This window comes from Sclerotinia sclerotiorum, genomic scaffold (assembly GCF_000146945.2).
Source record: "Sclerotinia sclerotiorum 1980 UF-70 scaffold_4 genomic scaffold, whole genome shotgun sequence".
Taxonomy (NCBI): domain Eukaryota; kingdom Fungi; phylum Ascomycota; class Leotiomycetes; order Helotiales; family Sclerotiniaceae; genus Sclerotinia; species Sclerotinia sclerotiorum.
Genome location: NW_001820832.1, coordinates 2,240,533 through 2,259,556, shown reverse-complemented (window position 1 = coordinate 2,259,556; position 19,024 = coordinate 2,240,533). Strand labels below are relative to the sequence as shown.

Genomic DNA, 19,024 nt, shown 5'->3' with positions numbered 1-19,024 from the left:
ACCTCGTACCTAAACTATATACCGAGATATACTATATACTGTAGTCCGTGTATCTGATGATGTATAAACATTAATGATCAGAGTACCTATAAGAATAAATAGCATTATGAAGTTTCTTTTTTATATTACTTCATTTAATATTGAAAATCCATTTGCTTTTTCTCTGCTTTCCCTGGAGAAGATCATTCGCTACCTAGGGAACGATAAGGAATAGTAATTTTTAAGGTGACACGCGCTTTTTATATTATGCTTGGTAGATGGATAGATCCCAGGGAGGGAGTGTCAAGAGAACTGGAGGGAAAAGAGGAAAGAGAGGAAAGAAGAGAGAAGGGATTTAAGAGAAACATAAGACTTATTATTACCTATAAACTAGAGACATTCAATTCAGTCCAGATCAAATTATGCATTTTATTATTAATCCATTCATTCATCCCCCAAACTTATTAATCCAATCCAATCCAACCAAACCCCAAAAATAATCCCCAGGTACGGACTGCACTGCACTGCACTGCACTGCACTACTTACTTTATTTGTGTACCTTGCCTTGAACACACCCACACCCACAACATTCAACATTCCCCTTCCCCTTCCCCATACAACAACTTTACCATTTACCTTCCTGTACCCGTCCTCTCTAGTCAGAACCATAAATGCTTTAGAGTTACTTTAGAGTTACTTTAGAGTTACTTTAGAATATTCAATCCTTTGCTTTTTACCCATTCTTCTTCTTTACTCTTTTGGTCCTTACGTCTGTCTCCCTCCCTCAATTGGTCAATTCACTCTTTCTCTCTTGATCAAATCAAATCAATTACTTACTATTCATTCATCTTAATTCTATCTAGTTTTCTACTTTTCATTTCTTGGAAAAAGAATTCATTGCCTGCCTGCTTCGCCCTTCTTTTTACCCTTTTCCCGAGGTTCAACGTGCTAATCAATCCAAGTCCTGTACTCCAACAGTTTACCCAAGGGCCAAGGTGCTGCTGATTGATTGATTGATTTGATTAAGCAACAGTGGGGATCAAGGGGAAGTACTTCATAGCTTCATTGTCCACCGTATTCCAAAGGGTCTGATCTACAAATCTTCCCTTCCAGCATCAACCTTGGTTCTTCGCAACATATCCCTCTCAGATAGGCCACCAAATTTCAAAAAGGTCCTCGCTGTTCATTACTTTGTTGGAAAAAGCATAGAGACTTTCGCCAGGTGCTTGAGATTACGAGGAACTTCTCTCACTTTATCCACGAAATATTTCATCATCCCTCCCTCCCTCTCCACATCTAATCACTTTCTCCTGAAGTTCGCGGTAATAGCGTCCACCACTCTTCGATTCAATGTCATACTGAAAGGGCTTTCAGTAACCTACCACCGGCAAATCTGCCAATACAACCTTCAACTCGAACGAATCCTGTGCATTTACCTCGAATAAATTACCTTTCGCCATGGAGAACGATTCTACTTCGGCTCCTCTCGCAGATTACTTCTGGATCGCGGGGATTGACTCTTTACAGTATGGACCCGAGGTTTTCCCCTCAAACCAAAGGGATAGATCAAACAACAACATACAAACGCCCCCCTCTCCTCAAGTCGATGCCACGATAGAAGAAAGTCCCGAAGGTGAAAACTCACCTCCTCCAAATACCAACCGAGCTTCAGCACGCCATTCCCGCAACAACTCATGGAATCGTCTCAGCAAACAAACTTCGCACGATTCGCGAAGCTCAATATCCACTCTTGACGAGCTTGAGGGGATGACTGCGAGCAATCGAAGTAGCATGACAATAAAAGCGGGTGAAATCGGTCATATTTATGGTAATGGTAACGGGAATGGAAACGGAAATGGAAATGGCAATGGAAATGGAAATGGAAATGGAAATGGAAATGGTAGTGGTAGTGGAAATGGAAATGGAAATGGCGCGAAAGCCGAAGGAGGAATATTTGCAAATTTCGACTTCGATAAAGCTCTATTGAAGTTTGCGAACGAGCGGGAGAATTTCCTGGATGATCTGAGTTTTAGTGCTGGAGCTCCAACGCAGGCTGCACCTCCTATGACAAATCCGAGGACTTCGAGATTAAGAGTGGAAGATGCAGATAACATACATAGGAGAAGTCCGACGTTGAGGAGTGTTGGTGGAAGTATCAGGAGAAGAATTAGCTTCAGGGATCTGAACAGCGTAAAGAGGCAACCTTCCATGGCAGGTAGAAGTAGTAAGTCTTACATTTCGCGTTTCGACACGGCACATATATTACATGCATTGCATACCTCCAAGACAACCTGAGCCGCACCCCTCTCATATCTTTCAATCGTATACTGACAATTTTAATAGTGTCGGTCCGAACTTCGAGGCGCTTGAGCAATTATAATTCCGTCATTCCTCCTCCAGAGCCCCTGAATCTGGACCCTGATATGCACCCTTTGAAACGACGTTTCGAACCAGTTTTACTTGATAGATACCCACCCAAACATGCGACAGAGGAATTGCCGAGGAGAGGTAGATTCCCTGATTACGTCCCCATGTTTGCATTTCCGAACGACATCAATATTGTTTCTTCTGACGAACGACCACGATCGACTTGGCATGGATTCGCCATGACCTCGGATGATAATTCCAAAATATATGGTATTACGGTGATTGTTTGGAAGCCACTGGATCAGGAAGCGGCTTTAAATGTCGAGAGAAGATGCGAGGCTTGGAGACAAGACCATATGACGAACGAAGAGCGCGAACTTGCAGCTAGTTTAGGAGAACGATTGGCTGCGGAGCGCGCCCATCTTTCGCAGTTGCTAGCAGAGTTGCCCACTGTTGTTTCTGGCTCAGCTGCTAGAGAACAATTGGAAGAGCAGATCAGCGCGGTGGAGGAGAAAATTACTTTGATGACTGACATGTTGCGGCCTGTCAGACACGGCGCAGCAGCCAAAATTGAGGGATTAACCGATGGCGAGACGGGGCTTTGGATACCTAGAGCGTATGGAATCCTTGGCAGAGATGGAAGTATGACAAGCTTCTGGAAGGAATGGCTGAAGGCTGTTGTGGTACCTATGACAGACGGTGGAATCCTCCGAGTTCCTGCAAGCTCGCCAAAAATCGGTAGATGGCAACCCCTGGAGAGGTACGTTGTCAACCTGTGTACCGAAGCACTAAGCCCGTTATCCTCGAAAACCCAAATTGAAATTGCAGTGCGAGAACTACGGCTTTTTGCACGAAAGGAAGCACCCAACGAATTACCCGAATCACGAAACACCGATATTTATGCACTATTTAGAGCTTTGAGTATACCCAATATCGTCGCTCTGGTAGAGTTCATGTTATCGGAATCGAGAATCATTTTACTGTCATCCCATACAGCCATGCTACATCTTGCTAGCAAGGCCTTGGTCAGTCTCTTATACCCGCTAAAATGGGCAAGCATTTTCATTCCAGTTCTACCAGCTAGATTGATCTCCGCGCTGGAAGCGCCTTGTCCTTATATTGTTGGGATTGAAAGGAGATATGATAACATAGTACTTCCAGAGGATGATTACGTTTTCGTGGATTTGGATCAAGATTCGGTTGAGTCCACAGCCCCACCTGTGTCATTACCACGACAACAACGTCGAAAGCTTGTATCTCTCCTACAGCTAGCAGCTCCACATCACAATAGATGTGGCGTAGAGGTAGCACCACCACCTTATGCTGTCGAAACTTTCCCTTATGATGCATTCTCATCAGAGAACGAATCGATATTTACCCAAAATGCACCTACTGGGACTCTGGGTAAATACGTTAGTCAGAACTCGACCACATTTGGAGAGCCGGATCTACAAAAGAGAAAGAGGCCTTTGGTTTTCAATGCATTCTTGCAATCGAAGAATGACCATACTCGGGTTGAGCGTCCATCCACCAGCAGGTCCAGCAAGACCAGTCCACCAACATCCTTGTCACCAGTCTCTGGACATTGCCCACCAATGCCTACAACTCCCATCTCTCGAAATGATTCCGGCTTTGCTCTCACGGCCACATTGAGAGAAAAGAGGTCTGGTCATTTTGATGCAAACTCGAGACGTAGTTCTTCATTTGGTTTGGAACGACAGCCAACACTTCGCAGACCAAGTGCACCATTTGTCAATGGTCACTCGGCTAGTCTTTCCACTTCTGCTGTGTCCATCGGCGATAGCAAATCTATGTATGGTTATACGCCATCTGCTTATGCACCATCTGCCTATGCAGCATCCACTATCGCTGCATCAACAATCATGCCCAACATGCTCATGCAGCCGGTGCGAAACACAGAGACCACAATATGGGTAGAGGGACATTGTTTTGTCTATAACGCCAATGACATGGGATCCGTATGTTCAATCTGTGATGAAAGGGCCGAGGGTGATGGCATGTATAGCTGTAACGCATGCAGCACCGTCTGTCATGGTCGCTGTTTAGGTTGGTGTTCACTTGTGTGTCCATCCGCCTTTCATTCAGATCGTGTACGTGCGGCTTTCGTTCGTTGTTTCGCAAATTTGTTTTACACTTATAGAAAGCACCTTGGGCGACCATCAAAAGAGCAAAAGTCAAGAGGACAATTGTATGGATTTGACATGGCTGGTTTCTTGAAGAGTCTCCCAAGTGATCAACAAGAATATATTACGATGCTGCAACAGACACAAGGTAAATCCATTTCATACTATATTTCGTGAACAATACTAACCTTAGCATAGCTTTCAACGAATTTATCCATGAAAGGGAAACTAAACAATCGAACGATCGAGACATTCAGTTGTTCGACTCAATCATTCAAGCTAAGAAGTCAAGAGGACGCGCGGCATTCTTTTCTTCGAAATCATCACTTCGACCTAGTTTCCTTGAGGATACATCAGATCACTTATGGCGATCCGCATTAGTTCCGGTACCTAGGGATGCCAAGTTCCCGGGTGAATATAGGACAATCATCTCCAGAATTCCAGCACAACTGGATATTGGATTAATGAAAGAACCACGCAGCGTTGCTGGAGTTCCTCGTATAGATACACCAGGAAAACGAGTAGGTCGCAAAGCAGTTCCGAGCATGCTAGGTGGTAACGGAATAATCTGAGAATGAACGGATGGAAAAGAATGGTTGAATACGAGAATGAGATGAGATGGGATGAAATCGACAGATTCGAAATTACGACAAAGAAACCAGATAAATACAGGCCCAGATTTAGTTGGGAGGAAAGAATACGAAAGCGAGAGAAAGTGAGAAAGAGAGCAATTTGACATTAAATTCAGTGCAAGATGCGAACGAGATGTGTAAGATATCCAAGCGAGGAGTTTAAAAGATTCGTTTGTTGTTGTTTTTTGATCCTTCTTTTTCATCACAAGTCCATGAAACGAGAAAATAGTGGCAAAAATCATAGGGTGGGTACGGATGGATGGATATATGTGTGGTGTAAATAGGTGTTGAGTGGAAGCCAATTTTTGTTTCGGGTTGATTTTTTGGAGTGGGATGGAGGGTAGATTGTTTGAGGGGAAATTGGTCGGGGTTTAATATGGGGAAGGCAGACGAGGGAAATAGGACGAGGTGGAGAGAGATGAGATGAGATGAGATGATGTTGTTGGATTGCGAATTGGAATGAATGGCTGGATGGGATGTATGTGTTGGGATATGAAAGTGAGCAACAAAGAAGATTGGTTGATTGTATCTTGTCATTTACCATTTACCATTTGCAGCTTGCTTTAACTCGCTCGATTGAAGGTTTAGGGAAGAGCGATGATGAAATGCAAAACATGCGATGCGATGCGGGCGTAGGGAGAGGGGGAGATTAGAAATTAATGTGTGGATGCTGGTTAGATATGCATGAATAGGTCAGAGGATGTAATGAGAAGAAGAAGACGAGCAGTATCGATGTCGATGGGGTGATAGAATAAAAGAATACGGAGCAATGTACAGCAGATAAATTTACATTTGTCAGAGAAAGAAGGAGAGATATACAGTGCGTAAATGCAGCGTAATGAAGAAATATTTATATGAATTAATATATGGTTTTTTGCTGTACTGTACTGTGCTGTGTTATGTTAAGTTATGTTACGTTGTGCTATATCGATAGGTAGGTAGGTACCTACCTGGTATATGAGGTATATATCTTCCATATAAGGTAAGTTGGATAGTTAAGTAGCAATGGAGTATAAAGTATAAAGTCTAGATAGACTATCAAGTCTGATCTGAATTAATCCTCTTTCAGAAATATCCGATTAATTCTTTTCAAGGAAATCGATTTTTTTTTTTGGTGAGGAATAATCTTATAGGTTAGGTTAACTTATATTAAAGAAGGGGGATCTAATTATCTGTAGGACCTCGATCGTTTTGGCAGGTAAGGTTAATTAGTTTCATAACTTTGAAATTTAAAGCGGGTATATTTTTGATCTTATATTTTTAATTGTAAAAGATATAAATGTGTATATATTGTATCAGGGTGCTTTTAGTGCAGCGCAGCGCAGTGAAAGATTACTTACTTGCTTGCTTTGCTTCTTATTTAGCATTTGTACTGGTAAGAAATATGAAAGCTGCATGTTAAGTGAGCTTGTCGAGGTATCAAGATCAAGTATCGTCAAGAGGCTGGTGGTTATCACGCTGATGATTGTTCAAGCAATCGTGCAAAGCTTCTGTAGGATCTTTTAGGGTCTATTAGGATTTCAGATTGTCGAACGCATCGAAGAAAACAGTGGTTTCAGCCAAGTTCATGCATTTGAAAAGGAGGAGCGATCTCATATCACCGGCTTGCTTTGGCAATCTTCTCTTCATGAACAACAATATCATGGCCAAGCGACACCACCTACCGGAAAGTTTCTAGAACGATTAACATATCAATGTGTTTTTAGACTTAGTCGGGTGGATAGTAGCGAACTTGCATCTAGAAGTACTGCGCCGTGACATTTTATCGGTGAATATTAATGTGCCCCCGGATATTTGAGCTGTATATGCACTGATGTCATATACATCAAGAATATCCGGAGTAAGAAGGGATCTTTAGTTTTGAGACTGAAGGTCCTACGATTACCTGTGTTCCTTGAAGTGGTCTAGCTGCACCACAGCCAGCTATAACCCTACCAATTATGAAAGATGCACAAGTAGACGCAGCAGCATAGAGACCAGAACCACTCCCAATATTATAATAGAGGCCAAGAAGACGGATTAAACGTTGAATTATCTGTACATAGCGCTTAAGACGGGCTAAAGAACGGTTTGTCGGAGCATGTAGTCGAACCATGCCAAAAAAGGTCATCATTAGCATGGAATGGAATTTTAATACCAGGAGTTTCCACGCCAATTATATTACTGTGAACCCCTTCTAAAATATTCCTACGGCGAGAGATATAGTTACTAGTTTCAGTCTTCATCTACAGAGCTATAGGGCCAAGGGATTTTGGATATCCTCGAGTGACACTTTGGATTGGTCATATGCATCAGCTACAAGCATTTCTTTGCCAACCGAAGTTCTTGGAAAGTAATCTTTCCTTTCGTTCATTTAGATATCTCGGCTTGTTCTGAAATAGATATGCTGGAATGAAAGAAACTGGGCTTCGAGCGAAGGAAGTTGTGGTATAAAGTTGACGAGTAATCGTCGCATCCAAGATCGCCCAAAGCCCCTGTATATATCCTCAAAGAAATTCGCCGTAACATACAAGCTCATAATACTTTCAAATTCCAAAGAAGCTGTTATGATTATCTCCTAGCTAGGACCCTTTCAGCTGTTAGTCCTCATGCGCAGGTTATCGAGTTCTGTTCATATACCAGCTAGCTATTAGCAGGTTCGGACTCTTTCTTGAAACGCATTATACAACTGAGCCGAATCACCGCATTCTTAAAAAATTGTTCCCGTTTTGTTGCGGTCGTTGAAGAAGCTTCCGGATGTGCTCACATTATATCCTATCAATTTTATCATGACGATAGAACTTAAATCATCGAGACATTCTTTTCTCCCAGAGATCAGCTCCGGAATACGTTCTATAGGGAATTCAAGTAAGAGTAGGAGATTACCTCGACGTCGATGCCAATCATAGGATATTCACTACTATCAGTGTATTTTTCTTCGTTTTAAAATGCCGGATATGTAGCCCTTGCTAGATTTTAGAGTATACTGTACTCTTCCATATCAAGATATTACACTGAGGATGAGCGAATATCGAAAAGGAAGCACTAAAAACATATTAAGATATTATAGCAAGGACCTTATTAGGAGAAACAATAAAAAAAAAAAATAATTGACTAGATAAATAAGTGAACAAATTTTAAACATCTAAAAAAAATTTCGTGACCTCATTAATCTTAGAGCACAAACAAAACCGTGACATACCCACGATATAAAATATTAATAGCACCAATTTGATAATATAAGTTTCACACCACTTGATGAAGGTAAAGCCTTGTGTGTTGAATTTAGAATAGAAATTTGACAACGGATTAGAATGGGCAATGTTGTAATCTCAAAAATGTTTATTGCACAATTTTCTAATGGTTTTTTCTCGCTGCATGCATGAGTGTTTGCGCCGCATAAACCTGGGGTGAGAAACCTCAAATTCACTTTATATTTTCCATTTCCTCGGCTCTCATTCGTTTCAAAGAATCTCTATGATAATAGGAAACGTCTGACAGTAGGTATGAAAATGAATTCAACTTGGGGTGGTGTCTGAGGCGTGATCTTGAGTTGTTTCACGGCATCTCTCTTCCCGACAGCTTGACCAACATTTACATCCTCCATCATCTATATCGAGGATTTTCCACAGAATTCCAATGATGCGGAGTGGCAAGCTCATAGAAAGATGACGGCGGTGACTTTTACGGAGAAGAATAATGAGCTGGTTTGGCCACAGTCATTAACTCAAGTGAAAGGAATGCAGGAGTACTGGACATAGCAAGCGAAACAACCAATCCGGTCTACCCATTTGTATACCAAAAACTTTACACTTCATCAATACCGAGAATCTCTCTCCACAATCCTGTCATCTATCATCCAAATTTTTGTCTTTGGAGAACAAGGTCTAAAACCATGGTGGATATCTAAATCATTCAACAATGCCGCCAGAGCCATGAATGATTTTCGCTCTTATATCTTCGGTTTGATGGATGAAGAGAAAGCGCATCATGTGCGGGAAGAGTCTGAAAATCAGCATCTCGTAGCACGTTTGGCGAAAGCTTGTGAGGGAAAAACGAAGAAGAATTGAAGGCGGACGCTACGATTACAGATAAAACTTGGGACAAGGGAAGAAAGATAAAACTTACAAGAGAAGAGATCCTAAACATCTTTTCTTCTATACTTTTGCTGGTAATGATACGATAGCTATTGCACATACAAACTTGCTCATTCATCTTGCAAACCCTCACACGTAGGGTTCGATTTCCGAGGAGATAAAATATTACCTGCCCACAGATGAGAATCCAGAGTCCTGGAAATATGAAATATATTTCAAATTTAAACGTTTTAGAGCTTTTCTTTTGAGTTCTCTCTGTCTCTAATTCCAAAGAGAGACAAAAGATAAGATCTTACAAAACCTAACAAAAAGTAGGTCTAAGCCCTCTGTATTTGTCACCCCCTATCTCAACTCGTCAAGACCACCAGCTCACGAGAACAAACCCTCGAAGTCAATGGCTTAACATATACTCTCTCACCTCATAAAACCGCTCACTGTCCAATTCCAGCCTTGCACGTGCATCGGGTTCTAATCCTCTAGCATGGACGTCGACCCCAGTCGTTCTATTAGTACATCATCTACTCCCTCCCCTACGGGTAAGTCTGACACCAATTTTTTGGTAAAAACAGTCGAAATAGACACATCGAATCACTTCATGCCATTTGCATGGGGTCAAAGAGTATATCCAGGTAGAAAATTTGCGCAGGTGGAACTTGTTCTTGTTGCCGTGTTGGCTGCATTGTTCAAAGAATGGGAAGTTGAGGTTGTACCGAAGGAAAGAGAGATGGAAGAACAGGCGAGGATAAGAGCCTGGAAGAGTAGTTTGGTGGTAGATCATGAAATACATATGTTGCATGAAGTGGTTGATCCGGAAAGTGTGGGATTGAGATGGGTGAAGTGGTGAGAGATGCAGGACTTTAGCTGGTTCCTGGTGTATTCGACTGAGAGATTTCTTATTTTATGGCTTTTTCATGATTACTCCTCATGATACAATTTTCCCTAGGATATCCAGTAGAGTTTCCTTTCAAGGGAATGTGAAAGTCAAGGGCCTACCCATTGGACCTAGTTAGCTGTTGTTTTTATTAGATATCGGGATAAATATCAAAGTGAATCACTTAAGCTTGCTCATTATATAGTCAACGATGCTGCACATACATAGGTGAGCATCATGTAATCATGGATGAGGGACAGATCAAATGCATATTAAAAATGTGAATTTATCAATATTACCAATACAACCAGATACCTTTACCACACCCTCCCCTTTTCACCTCCTCTACCTCCTCCACCCATTCACCCAAACCCATACCCATCAGCATCCCCACCCATCACACAAAAACCCATCTTCCACCAAAAGAAAATATAGACACAAAGCGAACCTGAAAAGTCCATCGAGCATAGACAGTAACCAGGATTTTGAAGCGCCCTCCCCATTGCGAGGTTATTCTGAGCAATCCATTTCAGTACTTGGGTTTTTGTGGAAAGAAATCCCTACTACAATCCTACTTAGACATATCCAAGTAAACTTAGATGTGCCTAGGTAGGGCTGACAACGGATGCTGTGGTTATATGTAAAGAGAGAAGAGAAGAAGTTGAGATGAGGTGAAGGGTTTTATGGTGGAGTGGAGGCTGGAGGTCCGTGCTTTTTTGGTTGTGATTAGGTAATTGGGATGGGAGGGGATTGTGATGCCTGAGGCTGTAAAGTGATGATGAGACGAGAATGGACGGGATGAAAGGATTTAAAAGGTCAATTGGATGAAATGGTTTGGAACTAGACCGGAAAGAAACTGTAGGAGATGAGATTCATTAACAGTTGATGCTATACTGGCGTTCCCTGACTCGTAAATCTCAATCCCTGCTCATAAACCACAATTCAATGCTCATAATTTCTTCAACGACCTAGCTTTTGTCTCAAATCGAATCACTGCTATAAATAGATAACTTCCCCATCACTTTCATCTCGCTACGGAACGAACTATGAGCGGGACATCTCTTCAATTTACCGAATGATCTTAAAGGTTGCAAGCTCTTGAGTCAATGCCATCGGACTATTCTCATGCGTTTTTTTGGAGCACAAGACCATCTTGCTTTTGATATTGAGGCTGGGACGAGATAACACTGATAATTTTCCGAATTTTAAACCTTGTCTGCGTATTATACAGGATGGTGTCGAGGTCTCCGAGAAATTGAGCTTTGGAAAGATATTTTGCGTTAGGTTTTGCGTGAAATTCTGTAGGCCAAACTGATGTTATCTGGATAGGCATGGGGCTTGATAGTCTCTTCTTAAATCTTCTTCTGCGGCTCAGCGGCATACATCAAGTGCGTATTCCTAAATTAATCATGAAATTTCTGTAAGTTTGCATTTTGCGAGCTTCTAGATGCTTGCACAATTTGGGCTCGTTTCCACCATACTTGACTCCATCACCAATTACTAATTCAACCTTCACTAACCATTGAGTTCTTACATGTGCTCTTTTTGGTACTATCCGCAGCAGCATCCCAACTTACGAAGTGACAAATCTATCTCCATAGCAATGGCGATGGGCATTAAATTGAGCCTGTTGAATGGCACTCACATGATCTGCAATAGTTTGGATGTCTCTTGTTCGTCTAGAGCGTCGTTTCGATTCCTATGCCTGTGGCATTCATTTTCTGTAAATGTGAGATCTCAATCCCTCCGATGCGATGGCACCCGTGGTAGGAGACGTAGAGGTGAATGGTAAGAACCAAAAGTGTGGAATGGTGAAGATAGTGAGGATAGTGATACAACCTTGGGACTTGATAGTGAAGAGGGACTTCCCCAGATACTTTCACAGGCTTTATATACCTAGTAAACATGGGTTTGACTAGTAAGGCGGAGGTAAGATATCTATTGAATAACCTATTCTCATCAACATTATAATTGTCTTGTGTCAGCTTTAATGAATTTGGAAAGCTAATTTCAAATCATGAATCCAGGCCAGCGACACAGAAGTGAATCAAAGAAGACGACTGGCATCTGGAGAGCATATCTGTGACAATAGAATATATCCTCCTCATCCCCGCGTCCGAGTATTCACCCCCAGTGTATCAACCATGATTTGAATTTGGAGTAACGGGCACACATATATGTGAGTATCTGAATCATTTTATGCGCCTAGAAACTAATAGACTCGGGTAATGAATGATATTGTGGCTTATGGATGTTATTTTGACATGTTTCCGGTCAATGCTGTTTGTTGTACCATTGACTCTCATAAACTCACGCGCAGGTGAATGTAATCTTATGTGTTGTTTGCGGTCTTATGAAATACATACTTCCGTTAATATGATTACGGTAACTTCTTTGAGCCTAAACCGAATCATTATCCTTACGCAGCTCTTAGACTTCGACTAATGTATACTACCATAATTGGAAAGCGCTAACTTTCTAATGTTTAAAGCCTCGACAATAATTGAATTGCGATTTATCCAACAGAGAGAGTTCTCTTGTTTATTATCCAATTTGTTACTCTTATTCATATAATGTCAGCCACGGCTCCTCCAGATTCTTCCGATGTTACTTCTCCAGGTTCGTTTCCCCTTGTATCTCGCTGTTAATGGTGGGGAACCTCATGTTATCAAAATTACCACTAATAAATTAATAGCAAAAAAGAAGAATAACAAGAAGAAGAAGCATGCTAAATCGAAATCCAACGGAGAAATTCCTCAGGTTCAAGAGCATGGACAGGACCCTACAGCAAACGTGTCAGAAGAGGGGAATGCAGAGGAATCTGGACAGTCAACTGTGGTACGAATGACACCTGTTCATTACTCACTTTACAGCAAACATAAGCGCATTCTGACAATTATTGGCAGAATACTCCAAAAGATTCTCATTTTCCAGAAAGCACAGATTCGCAGACGAATGGCCTCAAAAATGACTTTGCAAGTAATGGCCATGCGGTTGCGCAAACACAATCTAGCACCAAGGATGCAGAAGGGTCCTCGGAAAAGAATGGTTCAGATGCATTAGATGCAAGCATTCGACTGGAAGCAATGACGGCAGAGCGTCAGGCATTGCGCGCTGAAGTTGAACAATTGCGAAAATCTTTGGAGGACATCCAGGGCAAGCATTCGGAAGAAGATTCAATAGCTAAAGGTCAATACTCCGAGAATCTATCGTCTGTCGAAGAAAAGTACAAAGAGGAGATTGCCACATTAAAGAGTCAACATGCAGAGGAAATTTCTACAGTCCGAGCGGAATTGGAGGAGACTGAATCTTCGAGAGAAAATTGGGAATCTCAATATCACACATTACTTACACGCGTCAATACGATCAAAACTACCTTGGGGGAACGATTAAAAGCGGATAAAGAAGAATTGGCGGAAGCTAACGAGAAGATCGAAGATTTGGAATCACAAGTGGAATCATATCAAAGCACTATCCAAGGATTGGAGGACGAGGTATCTAAACTACGGAATGGAATTAATGAATCTTCCAAGGAAATTTCGAGCATGCGAAACCGCAATAATTTATCACAACAGAATTGGGTCCATGAAAGGGAGGATTTGATTCAACAGGCTAAACATCTTAAAGAGGAAGCCGATGCCGCAAAGGAAGCCATGGGGGATTGGGAGGTTTTGGCTATGGAAGAGAGATCTATAAGGGAGAATCTAGAAAGTAGAGTTTCTGATATGGAGGAACAATTTTCTACTCAAAAAGAAGCATATGAAACCGCAGTCGCCGAACGAGATAGTCAATCTCAGACAGTTGATGGTTTACAACGAGCTCTACAAGAAATCCAAGAGACTCGGAGACGAGAACTTCGAGAGATGGTCGAAAGTTGCGATGAGCAAATTCAAGCCCTTAAGAAAGTCGTTCAGGATTCAGATTCTAGATGTGTTGAGGCTGAAACTTCGAAAGAAGCTCTTAAAACAGAATTGGATCGACTCCTACCTTTTGAAAAGGAAGTGAAGGAAAAGAACTTACTGATTGGTAAACTTCGTCATGAAGCTATTGTGATTAATGATCACCTCACAAAAGCCTTGAGATTTATTAAGAAATCAAAAGTCGAGGATAATGTTGATAGGTAAGCTACAACAACACTAGTAAAATTGATTCATGACTAATGATGTGCAGACAAGTCGTCACAAATCACTTCTTACATTTCCTCTCCTTGGATCGTTCAGATCCAAAGAAATTTCAAGTCCTTCAAGTCATTGCTTCACTATTGAACTGGACAGATGAGCAAAAGGAGCAAGCAGGTCTAGCCAGACCAGGTGCTTCAAGTAATAGTTTACGTCTACCAATGTCACCATTTCATCGAACACCAAGCACGCCATCTTTATCTACAGAGTTTTTCACCGAACCTTCGAGCGCCCAGAAAGAGTCTCTTTCAGAACTCTGGACAGGATTCTTAGAAAGAAGTGCGGAAGAGGGGAGTGTTAAAGATAAGGATAGTAGAAGTGGAAGTGTTAGTAGTTCAACGACTCTAGCAACAAAATAGGATATTAGGATAGGTTTTTTATTTTGTGGAATAGATTTAGGTGTATATTAGCTACATTGCATGGGCGTTTCTTGGGAGCGATGTTAGGGTGTTGTCATGTTTGTCATGATTCTTTCCCGAATGTTGTGTTGAGAGGTTTTTCCTCATGGCGTTGGCTCTGACTCCCATTTTTCTTTTCATTCTGGGACAAATGGCAGGAGACTTGGTTGTCTAACCGCCCAAAATGATATTATTCAAGGAGAATTTCAACATTCAGATTTCTTGACTACATTATCTGTATGTTTGCTTGCATGTGTCATTATTTCGTCATTCTTGCGCATATTAACAAGATGCTCATTTCTCGTTGTCATGATTTATAGTTACTTCCTAGAGTGAGTGGCATCTTCTCTCTACGCAACTGGGGAATATAAAATGGGTTCATAGGATAGGTATTTATTTCCCTTCACTAATCTTTAACCATCTATCTCATATCTTTTTTCTCTAGAAAATCTAAAAAGGAAAAAAGAAATTCAATAAGCTGAATACAAACACACGAAACAGAGAGAAAAGAAACGAGATTAAAAAAGGTAAAATGTCTCAACCAACATCCTCATGTCCATCACCACCTGATTCTCCTAATCCCCCTCCTGCTGCTGAATCGAAAGATTTTCAGGCTTTATATTCAACTTCATCCTTATACTCATGCTCATCCTTATTCTCATCCTCAATCTGCGAAGAAGATGAGATTTGGATTATAAATAGGAGATCCAAATCTAAAAAGCAAAAGTAGAAGTATAAGAGTAAAAGTAAAAGTAAGAATAAAAATAAGAAGAAAAAAATGATAGTAATAAAAGTAAAAATAAAAGTATAAATAAATAAATAAAAAATAAGACTAAGACTAAGAATAAAAGCAAGAGTAAAAGCAAGAGTAAATTCTATTGAAGTCTTATCTTGGCTCATTTGGCTCGGCTATAACTTCTTTTCTTCTCTCTTTTATTCTCATCTCTTCTCATTACTTTTGAGAAGTAAGATTACAGTACCTGTATCATATGATGTCGATATCGATATCGATTTCAGTTTATTTGGGGGGGGGAAGAGGAGGAGGAAGATTTAGAAAAAGATAGTGAGGGGGAGTATAGGGAGAGGAGGAGAAATGGAGGGGTAGGGGGGTAGGGTGTAATTGTATGATCTAGAGAGGAATGAGGGATAATGCTGGTGTTGGATATGCCTGCTGGGTATATTTAGTTTAAGAGGGGTCTAGATGGAGCTGGTGATATCCTCTGGAGGATAATTAGCTGTCTGTATGATTTTAAACTTGGTCTCGGTGATAGGTTTCGGCTCATTTATTTTCACTCATTTTCCATGATTAAAAAGGGTGATAGAAGTGTATTGATAAATAAACATACGATTCATTATAGTATCGAGAACATATAATTACAGCATATAAAATGTGATATAAAATGTACCATAAAATCACGTAATTACATTCCCCGCACCTCCAAGAACAGCCTCTGTAAACCCCTCCGCATCTCTCTGTACCTGAACTAAATCAAGTCTACCATCTAAGGCATTCCTAACCCCATCGACTACCTCTCTCGTCTCCAATACCTCTCTCATAACAGTCGCCTCCCTCACCCAATATTCTTCTACTGTATTCCTCAGCTCTTTATCTCTTACTGTCGCATTACGCATTAATGCCACCCCATTCAATTTCCCTCTCGCTTGTTCAATAATTCTCGTCGTACTTTCTATTTTCTCCGCTGTACTAGGAGGAGCGAGAAAAGCTCGATTGGTGGAAGATAAATACAAACACCAACCTATGAGACCGTCGAGAGCTGCTAATGCTATACTGCGATAAAGCTGCATATTCCAATAAAAGTGATCGATATCCTCCAGTCTCAGAGCTGTGGCATTATTTGAATGATTCCATCGTGCGACGATGAAGATATCCAAAATGGCAATCGCACCAGCTACAATGGTAGCTTTTCCTCGCCAGATATTAGTTTCTTTTCCAATAAAGAGATTACTAGTTGCGAGGGCGATAACGCAAAGATTGAAGAGATGCGGTATGGTGATGGACAATAAAGAGTAGTATAAATAAGATGCTGGATCTTCGGGGTTGCAAAAAGAACATTCTGTAATGGTTTCCGGACCGTATTTTAGATACAAGAGTCGCATCTCTCGACTCGCAAATGAACTTCGAAGAGATTCATCTTGGGGAGTGAAACCATTGGGACGTAAAGCATGGAGACGGGTAAAGAGGACATCGGTGGGAATAAGTAGACGGGATTGAGTGAGTGTGAAGACGGAGGGCGTGGTAAATGTAGGGAATGTTTTTATGAGGAAGGCGAGTGAGGTTATGAAGAGGATTGTGAGAGCGCGAGAAACATTTGGAGGAACGGGTCGAACTGTGAGACCATTGGCTTGAGGTGCTGCGCGCTGAGATCGATAATATCCAATTGCTTTGGGTAAAAGTATTGGTCCAGCGAATAATAGAAGGGACTTTATACTGTGGATGAGTTAGTTATGCCTGCGAGTTTGTTATACTGCGAGCCTTGGATAGTGTGATTAGAAGTAGAGAGAAGAATACATACGTCCCAAACGAAATCCCTACCATGATAATACGTGTAGAGCTTAAGTGTTCAGAAAAATCATTGATTTGATGTGATGTGACTGAAGATTTGAATCTCTTTCTTCAACTTCTGTGGCTTCTTCAGAACACGTTCGCGATAAGATAATCGAAGAAGGCAGAATCACAAATGATGAACAATAGACAAAGGCGGTGGCTATAAATAGTCTAGCTCATGTTAGCGTGCATGTTAGTGTGGAGTCTCAAAATATTTCCTCAAATAAATTTTCTGAAATTTTCATCTTCTAGATAACCACAACAATCAAGAAACAGCAAACCCAGATATGAGTCGATTGAACTTTGAGCGGTATATGCACGCATGAGAATATGATTTTGTTCTCTTACATGCGCTCATTATGGGATACAGTGCCTTTCTCTTTGAATATATAGGTATGGTATTAATTGCTACACATGAAGTGGCACTTTCGAAGCTTTGGCGACCCTTTTCCCAATGGTCTCTCACAGTCAAAAAGTATGCCCAGATTAAGCCCCAAGTACTCTGCCAAGAGTCATCTCACTCGTGTTGCATGATCTCAGCGTTAGCTATGATGATCTTTGCGTCTTAATTGTTGAGAGACATACTTTATGCCGTACCATCATGTTTTGTAGAAATGTAGAAGTGTTCGTACAACCATTATATTCGTTCAAGTGTATACGTATCCAGAATTATGAACCTCACAACTCTTTCTTCCCAGCCTTCTCCGTGCCTTGTCCACCAGCTTTCATAGGCTCCTCCATCTTTTTCGCTTTTTGGCCTTGAACGCCAGTTCGTGCTCCCAAAACCAACGCAACCACTGCAACCAAAGCGTCACTGACCAACAAAATTACAGCTGCGCATGCAAGTGTCCATGCTTGTATACTGATACTTCCCAATGGTGCTCGTGGGAAACTCAACAACCACTCTGCGTAATAAGGAAACCATCCTTTAGGTAACCAAAACATAGCCTGCTTAGAAAACCAAAATTGTAATAACATGCGTAAACCATTTGTGCCCAACCAGCGGAGTGTAGAAACAGATGTATCGAAAGTGGATTTGGTGGAATCGAGAGAGGATTCTGTGGATGCGATGTTAATTTTGAGTCACTCAATGATGAAAGCTGTAGTCTGGGAGGAAACGTACTTGACTTTTCCAGCTGATCATACAGCTTATCGTGCTGTCTGCGCAATTTTGCCCATTTGGCAAATTCATCTTGACTACTCGTAGCATTCATTTCTTGACGCACTTTCATATATTCTCGCTTTAATTTCTTCTGTTCGCCAGCGGATTGCGAAGTCGGGGTTGGGAGCATATTGTAGAGGTTCCATAGCTGCGATGGGTTAGCTACGTCATTGAAAAAGAGTATAGAGATCATGGGAAGACCGTGAAGGGAAAGGAATAGGATAAGAGAGCTTACTAGGTTATTTATCGTAGCTGCGCCGAAGGTATTGACAAGGTGTATGAGTAGCTGTACGAGAAAGCATGTGAATAAGAGAGACGGCATGGTTGCAAAGCTCTTCAGTCGAAATTGACTGCTCCTTCCTTTCAGAACTTCCCAAATATGTGGTTGTTGAAAATGTGTCGTGGCCGTTTAGGGTGGCCTGTCTTGTTGGGTTCATTATAATTTGTATGGTGGATGAGAGCTATAGATGCACGGACCATGTTGAGGTCATCACGAGTACAGTGACAATTGGATTGAACCTTTCTGGAATGAAGACTATAATGTTAACGACATCTAATAAATTTTCAATTTGGATGTGATAATTGGAATTTCTTCTACTTGATCAATCTCTTGACCCAGATGAGTATCATTTGAATGATCCAGAAACTCT

General features: G+C 41.3%; 7 protein-coding genes across 7 annotated transcripts; 4 read left to right on the top strand and 3 right to left on the bottom strand.

Annotated features, from left to right (window-relative positions):
* Positions 1–1,438: 1,438 nt before the first annotated feature.
* Positions 1,439–5,063, top strand: SS1G_03951 (hypothetical protein; the record flags this gene model as incomplete). Its single annotated transcript, XM_001595811.1, has 4 exons — positions 1,439–2,204; positions 2,324–4,326; positions 4,513–4,639; positions 4,690–5,063. 4 exons carry the CDS (start codon positions 1,439–1,441, stop codon positions 5,061–5,063), a joined length of 3,270 nt encoding a protein of 1,089 aa, XP_001595861.1.
* Positions 5,064–6,948: 1,885 nt separating this feature from the next.
* On the bottom strand, positions 6,949–7,233 carry SS1G_03950 (predicted protein; the record flags this gene model as incomplete). The annotated part of the gene is made up of 1 exon (XM_001595810.1): positions 6,949–7,233. The coding sequence occupies one exon, from the start codon at positions 7,231–7,233 to the stop codon at positions 6,949–6,951; it is 285 nt and encodes a 94-aa protein (XP_001595860.1).
* Positions 7,234–9,794: 2,561 nt separating this feature from the next.
* On the top strand, positions 9,795–10,043 carry SS1G_03949 (predicted protein; the record flags this gene model as incomplete). The annotated part of the gene is made up of 1 exon (XM_001595809.1): positions 9,795–10,043. The coding sequence occupies one exon, from the start codon at positions 9,795–9,797 to the stop codon at positions 10,041–10,043; it is 249 nt and encodes an 82-aa protein (XP_001595859.1).
* Positions 10,044–11,975: 1,932 nt separating this feature from the next.
* Positions 11,976–12,223, top strand: SS1G_03948 (predicted protein; the record flags this gene model as incomplete). The annotated part of the gene is made up of 2 exons (XM_001595808.1): positions 11,976–11,999; positions 12,098–12,223. The coding sequence occupies 2 exons, from the start codon at positions 11,976–11,978 to the stop codon at positions 12,221–12,223; spliced, it is 150 nt and encodes a 49-aa protein (XP_001595858.1).
* A 420-nt stretch (positions 12,224–12,643) lies between these two features.
* SS1G_03947 (hypothetical protein) lies at positions 12,644–14,607 on the top strand (the record flags this gene model as incomplete). Its single annotated transcript, XM_001595807.1, has 4 exons — positions 12,644–12,689; positions 12,766–12,908; positions 12,977–14,190; positions 14,241–14,607. The coding sequence occupies 4 exons, from the start codon at positions 12,644–12,646 to the stop codon at positions 14,605–14,607; spliced, it is 1,770 nt and encodes a 589-aa protein (XP_001595857.1).
* A 1,452-nt stretch (positions 14,608–16,059) lies between these two features.
* SS1G_03946 (hypothetical protein) lies at positions 16,060–17,203 on the bottom strand (the record flags this gene model as incomplete). The annotated part of the gene is made up of 2 exons (XM_001595806.1): positions 16,060–17,095; positions 17,181–17,203. 2 exons carry the CDS (start codon positions 17,201–17,203, stop codon positions 16,060–16,062), a joined length of 1,059 nt encoding a protein of 352 aa, XP_001595856.1.
* Positions 17,204–17,890: 687 nt separating this feature from the next.
* SS1G_03945 (hypothetical protein) lies at positions 17,891–18,504 on the bottom strand (the record flags this gene model as incomplete). The annotated part of the gene is made up of 2 exons (XM_001595805.1): positions 17,891–18,270; positions 18,336–18,504. The coding sequence occupies 2 exons, from the start codon at positions 18,502–18,504 to the stop codon at positions 17,891–17,893; spliced, it is 549 nt and encodes a 182-aa protein (XP_001595855.1).
* Positions 18,505–19,024: the final 520 nt, after the last annotated feature.